The 12919-nt window shown below is 34.3% G+C and overlaps 1 protein-coding gene across 4 annotated transcripts in view; it reads right to left on the bottom strand.

The window, feature by feature from the left end:
• Nucleotides 1–12919, bottom strand: part of AFTPH (aftiphilin) — a 62750-nt gene that overhangs the window by 6062 nt on the left and 43769 nt on the right. For 3 of the 4 annotated variants that reach the window (XM_024552721.4, XM_045189378.3, XM_045189379.3), the window contains 4 exons: nucleotides 12031–12153; nucleotides 6527–6587; nucleotides 4913–4996; nucleotides 927–1050 (listed from right to left, as the gene is read on the bottom strand). In XM_024552721.4, coding sequence (XP_024408489.2) covers nucleotides 927–1050; nucleotides 4913–4996; nucleotides 6527–6587; nucleotides 12031–12153 — 392 coding nt within the window. The remainder of the gene's footprint in view (nucleotides 1–926; nucleotides 1051–4912; nucleotides 4997–6526; nucleotides 6588–12030; nucleotides 12154–12919) is intronic. The other variant, XM_024552723.4, reaches the window with a different exon arrangement.

Below are 12919 nucleotides of genomic sequence, written 5' to 3'. Positions count from 1 at the left end.
ATGAGAGAATCTGGACAAATAAGCACATGCATGCCATAAATCCATCAGGGAAAGTTAAGGGTATCCATAATTACAATTATAAAACAAATAATAATGGCTTTTATAGTTATAAATATTAATAGCATTAACAATAAAAAATATTTGAATGGATACTCAAACATTTTAAAATGCAGATGTATCATGACATAGGACAGCAGACATGGTATGCCGATCAACACTTGCTCAACACTTGCTCTTGCAGTAATCTGGCTCCTAATGATTAGTTTCTTACTAGGAACTGGCTTATTCTGATGGTTAACGTGCCAAAGCAATGGCTTATTCTAGTGCTTGACTATGGAAAATTAAAGGCCCCGAATCCTAAACACAAGGCCCAAGTGACATTTCTCTTATCTGGTTATCTGGTTATCTTATCTGGTTCTGCTTTTCTAAAGGCGTGCCCTGCAGGGGCTCCCAGAAACCTTGATGAAGTAATGAGAGGTGCTGCACACCAGCAAAAATTCAGAAAGTAAGATAGTGGCCATCACCCTATCTTAACCTGGAAGTAAAAAGATTAGCCTTGTTGACTCTGGGAGTGTGAGGCTGGGTTCCTTCCCAAAGGTCTCAGTAAGTTATGAAGGGAAAGAGGGAATGTTTCTACAGTGGCTTCATGATCTCAATACTTAGATTAATAACCAGAATTCTTCTCTGCAAAGCTGGAGGTGGGGGAGGAAAAAAAAACATCTGTTAGCCCTTGCTAGTCATTCTCTTATGAAATAGCCTGCTCTAAGTATATCTTCTAATTAAACATTTGATACTATTTTCTGAAATTAGGCATTAAATGAATTTTAATGCAATATAATGAAATAATGCCAACTTATTTGCTTTCCCATTGGGGCTGTTTCAACACAGAAGTCAAAGTCAGGGTGTAATAATCACTAATTGTTTACCTGGTAGATGTGCTTGTCTTCTCTACTGTGGACATGAGTCTCGCAAATGCATCAGTCACTTTGAGGCTTGAGGTGGAGAGTTCCAGCTTAGAAGTTGTTAACTCATACAACTCTGGATCCACACCTTATAGTATAAAATGATAGTCAGTGGTGGCGAGCTGCAATGGGTCACTCAATTAGCCACAATCCAAGATGCAAAAGGCAATTATTCTGTAAACATCTGAGTCTTTTACAAGTACAACACATCTTTAATACACCGTACCTTTATATTTATTTTTTAAATTACAAGTTCCACTTTTGAGTCCTTATAAAATAGGAAAACACTTTCAAAATTCCTCTTTGATATAAATATAATCTCTATCTAACATAATACCATCCAACACTTATGAAAATTCTATCTGCTATAGAAAACTCTCTCAATTTTGGATTAGTTTGAAATATGAAAGTTAACATCTTATCAATAGAATGCACATGATTTGTTATACAATTGAACACCTCAATTTTTAAATTGATTGATAAATCTCATTTTTTTGAACTCCCTTTCCTCCTACCTTCTTGACCAGTTTACTGCATTATTTTCTTGCACACCAAAAGATTTTGAAACAAATATGGTAAGTGATTTGGTTAGTTTAAATATTCTGGCAATCTGAGGGCATAAGATATTACTCGAAACATCAAATTATTACTAAAGATAAATTATATACCATGCTGTTCTTTCTAAGATGTGGGAGGGTATAATATTTTCAGAAAAAGTGAAAAATAACTACTCCTGGATAAAATAAAAATTGTCTCAAGAGTTAATTATATTTCTATAGTCTCATATTTAACTCTAGTAGCTAACAGTTCAAATATCTTGTTAAATGAATTCCAAATAAAATTGTTAGAGGATTAGATTTATTGTAAGTCTACAAAAATCCTCTCTTTATGTGACTTGAGTAAAGTATACCTAGATATTTTTGTATCTCTTGAATATAGATTTATATTAGATATGACTATGAGAACAATGAAAAGAACAATTAAATATTTCAACTCAAGCTAAACTTTAGATAATACAGATAATCAGATTTTAAAAATCTTTTAATTGTATAGTCTTCTTGGTCCCAGCAAATTACTTGAGAGAAAAAGTTCCGTAGTTTCAGGGTATAATTGAAAAAATTTCTTATAGCTTCATCAATCTTTACTTACTGTTTCTAAAAAAGCCCTGATGATCAGCTGATAAAATATAAATGCATATATTGCTATTAACAAGTTTTTTCCTTTTAGTATATTTCAAGATTAAGGAAAAAAAAACCCAGAAACTGCCTTCTATTAACCAACTTTGCAGATGATTAGCAGATGTAAACAGAGATCTCAGATGTTTAGAGAAATCAAACAAGCAAGAGCAGCTTCCACAATTACCACGTCCAACAAGGGAGGAAGGCTATAGAAAATGTTTGTTGACTCTCCCAAGTTCTTAATATTTCATTAAGGAACAGTTTCAAAATATATTAGAAGGCCTTTTCTTTATATTTTTATAATACTAAGAATATAGGCAGCAATTAAAATGCAAAAAATTACAAATGCCTGTAAAGGGACCAAACGAACCCAGAGTATCTCTTTTCTCCACTGTGAAAGGTTAGCTTCTAAGTAATCACAAAATTTCAGTATATGTCTAATGAATAATGCAGAATAAACTGCATTCTGACTGGCAACAGTAAAAGTGCTGGTAAAAATTTACTGGGATTTGTAAAATACTGGCCACCTTGCCGTCAAACAGTAAAGTAGGAGTTAAAAAAACGACAACAAAAAATCAACCTCCCGAAGCTCAAAACAAACACTCACAAAAAAAAAATAAAGAAAAATAGTATTATGGCTGTATTTTTCAAAAACAAAATAATTACCTACTCTATACTAATAATTAGAGAGTAATTCTTTTTAATGGAAGAGTTTTTTTTAAAAAACAAAACCTTAATGAGGCATAGTTTAGTTACATAACTAAAGCTAGCCAACCAAGTTCTATGCCAACCTCCTAAGTCTCACACACAAATAATTAAATAACCGCAAGCTAAGACAAAATGACTTTCCCAGAAACAAGTCAGAAAAAGTGCAAGCGAGTGGTGGAATGGAATACTAAGGAAGGAAGGTGTCAATAACTGTAGCTTGATGGTAAGTTTTAACAAAACCCAATAGCAATAAAAAGAAGCCAAAGCAACTTTGTTGTAATCAAGTTTATACAACAGCTAGCGCATATTAATGAAAATATGGAACAAAAATATTTAAAAGGTTCCAAAGAAATGAGGACTGCATTTGACCATGCTAATTTCACTTCCATCACAGCTCTAAGCTTCTGAAACGCTTGCTCTTCTCTAGCTGTGTATACTGAGCCTGGTTATCAGGTCATTTCTGTACTTCTTTATATGGTTAGATTATCTGTACTCCTATGGATGGTTTTTAATGGAGTTTGAAATGTAACCAAAAATTAAATTTAAACCAGGTGTTTAGGCATCCAAAAATAGTGGACTCATTTAAATTATAATACAGTCATGACAAAACAAAGCTGAGAGCAAATTAAAAATGGGAGTTTGGTAATTCATTTTTGGGACTACAGCAATAAGGAAATCAATACACACTTTTTTCCCCATTAAGTATAAAAAACAACTAATTAGCTCACCCAGATCATTCCATAGATCAAGTGTATTTAGAAGTAATTTAAGTAAATAGTGAAATATCATTTTGAACTCAAAACCAGACACAGATTGGTTTTTTCACATGCTTGCAAATCTTGGAAACTATGAACATGATAACCAGGGCTTAAATTTGAGGAACCGAGTCATTCTACCAAATGGCCTTGGACCTTCCTTAGAGCAGGATCAGATTTCCAAAACCAGACCTTGGAGAAGGGCATCCTCATTCCAGGCTGACCCTTAGCTGACTCTTTTACTCTCCCCCATTTCCCATCATGGCACCTAAAACTGCTGGAAGTAGGTGGCAGGGTTATCTAGTTGAATAGAACAAACCCAGCAAATTCTCAGGAACCAGACTGGCTGTAACTGGACACTAGTGGGGACACAGAGGGATCCTCGCTATGCATTCTGGGCATCAACATCTATATATAGCACCCCAATGGCGTCTGATGATCAATGGGCATGATTACCAGATTACAAGTTGGGATGACAAGAGTCATTAAAATCGTAAATAAAATATAAACATAAACATAAAAATGCCATTATATTTTAATCTTTTATTCAGTTAGAAAATGACAAAGTACATTAGTTCTTTGGTCAGTGAACTGAACTTTTGCAGGGCTGAACATTAATTTAACAGGCACTCCAAGTAAGGTTTAATTTCTAACTTTCAGTATCTCATAGCAATTATTTTCTATTAACTTTTGTAACTTTTTTGTCCTCCACATGGAAAACTAACAGTATACTTTCTATTTAAAAGCTACATAAAAACAATAATAGTTCTATATGGGACTAGATAATTAAGTGCTAGACTCCAACATTTTGGAACCTAATTATACATTCAGCAGCACTAATAAACAACTAATTGAATGCTAGCATTTGTAAAGATTCTATTATCACAAGCACTACAATGTAAAGTCATCTTTATGTACTAAAATATTCTTATATCTCTAAACTTTTATTTTTTCAAATGGCTTTATAGAATATGCTTAAAAAAATAAGCATGTAAAATATCACATTTTTCATTTACAGGAAAAAAAAAAACCCCTGCCTTCAGCTAAGGACATTAGGGCAATTTTATTCCTAGATACTACTTTGAGCTCTGAATAGTACATTCTGGGAAAGCTTTCCTTAAAATACATTTCATGTAAGTCATTTGCTATAGTCAGTGACTAGAAAATACAATAGATAGGTGAAAGAAAAGTACTAGAAAGACATCATAGAGAAAACAATCTACTTGTTTCCTTGTTTATAGGAAAGTCAAGTGATGTGGTCATGCTTTTAGTAAATAAACTATAATTGTGGTTTTAACACTCTGCTGACCTGGGATTGTGGTGCTGCTGCTAGAGCTACTGTCATCCACGGGCCCAAAGAAATCAAGGTTCAGGAGAGTGGAACCTCCACTAGCTTGAAATTCAGTGACCGTGTTGGTAGGCAGCCACACAGAAGGTAAGCCAAGGGAGGAGGGGTTATGTGTAAAAAGGGGTAAGACACACACTTGAACATGCAGGTTATAATTAGTAGTCATTACACATTTTTAAATCAACATTAAAACAATGTGTACAGTATTAGTTTTTCATTACTAAGGACATTTCGGAAATAACAATTTAATTCAATGTACATTTTCTCATGTACAAGGTAAATAATTTAACACTTAGTAAGGTTTTAGTTAGAAGTTCAGTTCTTTCAATCAAACTTGAAGCCATACCAGAAAGACCAAGGGGAAAATATACCCGTTAAAGGGAAACAATACTTGTATTTCAACCCAATATTAAATCACTACACATGCCCAAATCAATCTTTCATGTTAGTAATATTGATTTCCAATTAATATGTTTTTAAAAGTGACAAAGTTTTCAGTTTTAGGACACACACCAATACATTAACTTAGTTTAAAATGAAACAACATAATAAGGAATGTCATAACTGCCCTACCCTGATGTGCAACCTCAAGCTGTACTGTTCCCCTTTAACTCTGAAACAGTAATCAGAAATAGTATACATTTTTAAAGAAGTTGTTTGTTAATAAAAAAAGCACGAGTATTTGACTAAATTAAGACACCAGACAACAGCAAAAGGTTCATCCAGGCTTTCCTTCGGCACTGTTATTCAATTGGATGCTTTCCCAATATCCCAGAACCCCCACTCTCTGGCAAAACTGACAGAATGACAGGCGTTTCGGGCAATGGCTCAAACAACTGATGAAGTACAGGAGTAAGGGTAATTGTTATCGTAGGGTGCAATTAAAACTTGTGGTGTCAGCACACTGGAAAGCTAGCATTTTGTGTTATTTTAAAGACCCCACACTAACTACAATAAGTTATTTCTTTTTCAGGAATTTCTCTTAAAGCCATGAGTGAAACCAATTATTTCCAGAACTACCTACTAGTATTTTGAGATACATTTTAGAAAAGGATCGTGAAAATCATTCACCTTCCATTTGCATATAAGTGCTCTATAAAATATTATTAAATCTGAAAACTACTTTGAGTCAATAAGTATGGGTCTATTTGCACATTGTATTTGGTTAATTGTGCTTTGTGCTTTAAAGCGGCCTCTAGTCACAAGAATTTACATCCAAGAAAATTCTATAAATTAAAACTACAGAAACTAATATCGAGGGAATTGATCTTATCTAAAATATCATTTAAGCTACCTAGATAGTTGTAAAAAATAAAGAAGCTTTTTGACTTAAGATAAAGAAACTAAAATTTTACCTAGCTACTTACTACCTATATTTGGACATTAATAATGTTAATAATAGTAATGGCTAATTTCTTGAGCAATTACTATTCAGAAAGAAAGCCTGAATTTCCAAAGATAAGAATAAGAAGTTATGTTCAAACAAAAAAGGAAATCAGCAGAGAGAAGTTTGTCTGAACTTTGTAGCTTTCTTAACTCTAGCTCTGGTGCTAGAGGCTCTACGGAGAGACGTACCATCTAAAGGGTTAGTAAGGCCACTGCTACTCCAGTCAAACTGGACGGGTGGTAGAGACTCCTAGAGTTGAAAACCAAAAAATCAAAATTAATCAGTACAAATTGTAGCAATGTGAAGAATCCTTGAAGAAACAAAACAAAACAACTATTAGAGCACAATAATCAGGCAATAAATTATCTAAAGACAAAATTGGGATAATTTACAATTTCAGAAGGTTATCTACAAATATTACCTCAAACTGAAATTGCAAAATTTACAAACAGTACAGTTTGTTAACATTAAAAAAGTTGTTTCTGAAAAATAGAGTTATCTTTACATTTCAAACAGGTATTTATGGACTGTTTCTATGTCAATATTTCAATCTACTCTCAAATCATAAACTATTGGCTTGATTACAATAAAAACATTAAAATATTTTAAAAAGTCCTAACTTTTTTCACTAGTGTGATTAACTTTAAATGACTAGCCACTTAAAATTTCTTAATAGCAAGTATAATGCAATAGAGAAGGTACCCTACTAAAAATGGGGAGATCTGGGTTGAGACTGAGCAACTACTAAGTAACTAGCTGTATGACCATGCATGGTTAGTTTAATTGGTCTTGTTATACATAAAATGAGAAGGTTGAAAGTCCAAGGTCTGGTTCTTTACAATTTTCCAAATTGCACACATAAGATGAAAAGTAGTATAAAACATTTTTAAAATGAGTATCACTTTATTTTAAGACTATTCTTGATGGGGAAAAAATTGTGGATTTTGGTTTTGTCTTCTTTTATTTTGAGGTAGTGCTATCAACACTTACTGAAAAAACCCTGTGTTTTATTAGGCTCTTAATATTAATGTCATTTTTTTGTACTCCTTTACTGTGTGCATATGTACATGCTTTATTGTAAGGTAGGTACAATGAAAACTTGGTACTCATTTTTTCTTCTGTGTAGATAAAGACACTGTTCCCTGTAGGAAAGAGCATGAATCCATGATTTTTGAAAGTCTAAAACCACGATATTATACTAACAATTGTCTTGGTAACTGGAACACCAATGATACGCATGTTACTATAAGCATCTTGTCGCCCCCAGATCAGGTCAGGACTGGAAGTTCGGGGGGATACAAACAAAGCAAAATGCTAATATTAGTGGACACCAGGGGTTGGGGATGGTTGTGGGAGTGAGATGAGATGGTGACGGGGGCGGGGCATATTGAGGGAGTTCTTTGTGGCTATGGAAGAGTTCTGTATCTTTATTGCAGTTGTGGTTCTATGAATCTTTCTGAATGATAAAAATGCCACAGACCTATACACACATATTTTACATATGTCATATTGCTGGTTCTGATATTGTACTGTAATTATGTAAGAAACAATCAGGAGGGAAACTGGCGAAGGTACAAGGCACCTCTTCTGTATTATCTTTGCAGCTTCCTGTGAATGTATAATTATTTTAACAAAAAATGCTGGTGAAAATCTAGTTTATAACCTGCTTACCAGACTGATAAACACCATTTAGAAAAGTTCTTCTTTAGTTGATCTCAAAAACGAACAAACAAAAAGCTCTAGGCATTCCAACAGATTCAACTTACAATATTCTCCTCCTTCATCAGTGACACCTTTGTTATATTCAACCTTGACTAAATGGACAAAATCCAGTTTATGCAGTAACAAAATTTTTTGATAAATACAGCAAAGCTGTTTCATTAACATGTTTTATCTAAATGATGTCAAGCAGCTGGACACTTAGAAATATTTCAGTAATTTGCTAGACTTTTAGCTTCTCGTACAGGTGTACGGCATTTTAAAGACATAGCCAATAATACAGGGTTGGGTAAAAGTAGGTTTACAGTTGTTCACATAGAAAATAATACAACAATTAATAAATAACACAAGACTATACTCTGTGTTTAACTATAAACCTACTTTTGCCCCACGCTGTATAATAATGAGGTGTTAAACAATCAACACTTTATGGAAATGAGACTTATGAAAAATAGGACATGTAAGCAATTTTGGCTAATGACATTGACAAGAAAAGGCATTTTAAAACTAACTGGAAGTAATGTGGTATGAATGATTATTGTAGAGACAAAACAAGGTCATAAAAAGAGCAAAAAAAAAAAAAAAGAAAAAGGAGACTAGAGACAGGAGACTTGGGTTTTCTGGTCTTATTTATACACCACTGATTTTGGGTATATCACTTAGCCTTTCCAAATATGTTCTATTATGGTAAAAGGGGAGCATAATGATAGATGATAATTTTCCTTTCTTTTAAAATTCTGATTCACGACTGAAATAGCCACATCAAGTAGCCTAAAAGAGGAATTTTGTGAGTGGTGACTAGTGAATTAACTGCTAGTCAGAGGGCTGAATTGTACCCAGCAGTGAATAAAGGGTGGTTATATGTATTGATACTACTAAGAGGGGAATCAATAATGACACTACGGATGGTGTGAGCTTGAAATTCAGTGGATAAGGATTTAAAAAAGGAAAAAAAACCCCAAAGGAATCATTATTGCTTTGTACACATAAGCTGTCTTTTCAGTTAAAAGTATCTTCAGAAAAAAATGCCATTAACAGTTTTTGGTAAGTTATTAAATTCCTAAAGAAGAGATGCAGCGGCTACAAGATTAATGAGTACAAGGTAATTTGGACGAAAGAACAAAAAATTCAGTGGGTACCAAAACTGAGCTAGAATAGATAGATCAAAAAGCATGTAATCATAATAAGAATTATGGAACTATGCCAAGTTTGAAAGTCAATGTTTAGTGCTGCCAAAACCAAAACCTTCATGAAAGGAAGTTTGGCATATGTTTTTTTTTAGGAGGCCAATGCCTTATCCATTAGGCCACTGGGGCTTCTGTGGTATATGTCTTTTTTAAAAAGAGATATTAAACAGCTTTTTCCTGACACACATTTTGTTAATAAGCTTCTAGCACTGAAGACTATAGCTTTTTCATTGAAAACTATGAGTAGCAGGTTAGAATGAAGACTTATACAGACTGAAGTCAATTCAGAAATAAGTTTGAACAGCTTCCATTAGGAAATATTATTTTCATTGATTCTTAGAAAAGCTTAAAAACTGAAGCTAATGCGGATCACAAAGTATAACAAAAAAAGGATAAAATAAACTTTTTAATTCACTATTTAAATGTGTAATTTTTTAAAAAAGAAATGTGTGCACTAACAATAAAAAGGTTAGATAGATCTTTTTTATACAAGTAGCAAGAGACCAAGTTCCATCTTCTAACAAAAAAGTTAGATATGTTTAAATGTTCCTAGAAATTTCTATGCTTGCCTATAAACAGGGAGTCACCAATCCTTTGATTACAAGTACATAGGGGTGTATGTTCATGAATAGAGATGGCAACATACTATGGAGCCACAACTAACTTCCATTACGTTAACACACATTAATTTCCATTAGAAGTCTTTCATGAAATGAACATGTTTGTATTAGGTCATCTAGCCTACTTTTAGACATGTCTATTACTGTATTACATAAAATAAAGATATATATGACTAGAATTAAATACATAAGATCAATCAAATCAGCAAGGGGCACAGTGATGGGTGATAGCTAACCCTGATAAAATAAACAATAGTTTATGGGGCTGTAACACATGGAAGTGGATAGATGGAGGAAAAGGGGGGAAGGAGAAAAGCAAAACTAGCAACAAGTGGCCTCAAGTAAGAACAGCATCATTTTCAGTAAATGAACCACCAGGACTGTGAGAATAAAAATGGTGATTAAGGCCGAAGTGGAAATGTACTGTGGGAGAAGTGATTTTGGAATCTGCATAGAGAAGGCAGGCCTGGGAGAGCAGTTGATTTCCAGAAGGCAATGAAAGGAGGAGAACTAAGGACAGATCTTCCTACTGAGACATTTTGCCCAAGCAATCTTGCCTGTTGACCAGACATCGAGGCCAGGAATTTTATACATCGGCCTCCTTGCCCATGAATTCAGTGCCAGCTGTAAACTCGTTTCAGTGCCAGTTGTAAACTGGTTTCAAAGGGATTTTTTAATTTTTTATCCTCAACCAAGGACATTTTTTCATTGCTTTTAGAAAGACAGGAAAGGAGAAAGAGAAGCACTGACAGGCTGCCTCTCATATGTACCTGGACTGGGGATCATACCTGCCTCAACAGGGATTGAACCTGCAACACAGGCATGTGCTCTGACCGAGAACTGAACCCATAACCCTTTGCTTACTGGATGACACTCCAACCAACTGAGTCTCAAGGGATTTCAACCTGTGCCCAGATACAAACCACAGTGGTCCACTGCAGTAATAGCAGCTATTTCTTGAAACACACTTGAAAGGGCAGAAACTTGCTTTACATAATTATCTTCTAAAGTAGGTTTTTCAAAACATTAATGCTACAGGTGTTAGGGCTCTTTTCCCCTACTCCCAGCAACAAAGGTCCTGTGGCTAAGTGAGTTTGAGAAATGAATTAAAATTAAATAGGGTTATTTACTATAGGATTCTTCAGAGTCCTTAATGTGTATGATGTGAATCTCCAAGTAGGGTATGATATGAAGTTATTTCCCAAACTTATTTCACCCCGAAGCCCCTTTTTTAGTGGCACTTCTCTTGAGGTTAGTATTTAATGGAGCGCACATTTTGGGAAAGGCTGTCCAAACATACACTTATGTGTTAGATACAACTGAGGATGATATTAGGTTAAGAAATGACAAATGCAGCAAGGATATGGTTTCAAAATGGTAATGTTCACTTAAAAATATCAGTCTTCTAAAAAACAGTATTTTACCAGCACTGAGTCAGTTTCTGATTTGATATGGGAAAAATGAGCAAACTAAAATGGTTATTTTCCCCAGATAAAGAGTGAGAGGGGAGGCTTTGTATTATACATATTAGACTAAAATAAAATTTGTACTTAAATGTGCTTATGAGGTAAATAATAAGAAAGGTAAAAGAGCTTTCTTTTTTTTATTTCATAGACTGTTTTATTAAATGTCACATCATTTTCAACCTGAGTAACAGTTTCATCCAAACTCCCCAAACAACAGTTTTTGATGTAATAAACACATTCAGATTTTGTTACTTTATGAAATTTTGCAAGCTTCAAGAAAAATACCTAATAGCAAACCTGATCCCATTTTTTTTTTTTTTTTTGGAAATCCAGCACTTACCAGATTTGTGTGTCAGTAATTATGACCACACAATGTTCAAGCTGTGAGGGATTTTTAGAGATGCTTGTTTCAAAGTCTTTGTTTTACAGGGAAAGAGACTAAGGCTTAGATAGGTTTAAAGGACTTACCCATAACCAGCCAGTCCTCAACTTGTGCCTTTCTATTCTTGGAAATTAAAGATAATTTGTTCATTGTATTCCAAGAAATGTTATTTAACAAGTAATCAAAAATCGTATCTATTAAGAAGTCAAATTTTTTAAATACCTTAAAAACTAAGTTATATATCAAGGGAAACAACAGTGTGTGTGGACATATGAGTATAGATACGCATGAATCTACCACACACACAGATATTTTTACCTGGAATTGGTCAGATGTGCATGTGTTCATTTCTGGTGACATGGCGGTTGTCTGACCTATGGAAGCAATTTTTTCTGCAGCAGATAGTGGTTTCAGTGGTTCCTTGGTGGGCTCTAGCATACCCTGAAAAAGATATATTAGCCATTAATTTGGGGGGGAGATATCAACTTATAAACTTTACAAGAAAGTTAATCTATCAGAAAGCAGAAAGGAAAAAAAACAGGTCATTTGGAAAAGTCACTAAAGACAAAAGGAACCATCCTTAAGTTTTGTTTAGAGAAAACTGTACAGCACGATGGTGGGAAATGTTTCACAATAATACCTTGGGGAACACAAACTTTTTGAGGTAAGAACTTGTATTTTAAATCGAAGTTGTTTTAAAGTGCCAGGTTGTCACTGCCACATAAAAGCAAAAGCCTAAGTTGTGACGGTGGGGATGGGGAGAGTCTAAGAGGCAAGCAGAGCAGTAGAGCAGATCCTGGCCCTAACAGTGCAAGAATTTTTATGATGTTTCAGACACTGAATCTGCAGGAGAGGGCACCCTTCATACACATCACACCACGGTGGTGCCTGGAGAAGTGAGAGCTGATTTTAAAACATACTATCAAATGTGATGACATCTACATGCTTCAGTGTGAGGTTAGCGTTTGATTCCAGCTCAACTAAAAAATGGGAGCCTTAATACTTAGTTCTTTGGCCTGGCAAAGCAGAGACACATCCATTTCAGCGGGGAAAATGTCTTACATGTTCCACTAGGTTTGTAAAAATCTAATATACTTTTTGAGTAAGAAAGACATTCAGAATGAATGTAGAAACAAAGAAAAAAATCAGCATTTTGCATCAACACTCTACCAAACACTAATAATAATGGGTAATAATCCAGGTTACT

Source organism: Desmodus rotundus, chromosome 5, assembly GCF_022682495.2.
Source record: "Desmodus rotundus isolate HL8 chromosome 5, HLdesRot8A.1, whole genome shotgun sequence".
Taxonomy (NCBI): domain Eukaryota; kingdom Metazoa; phylum Chordata; class Mammalia; order Chiroptera; family Phyllostomidae; genus Desmodus; species Desmodus rotundus.
This window is presented reverse-complemented; position numbering and strand designations above follow the sequence as displayed.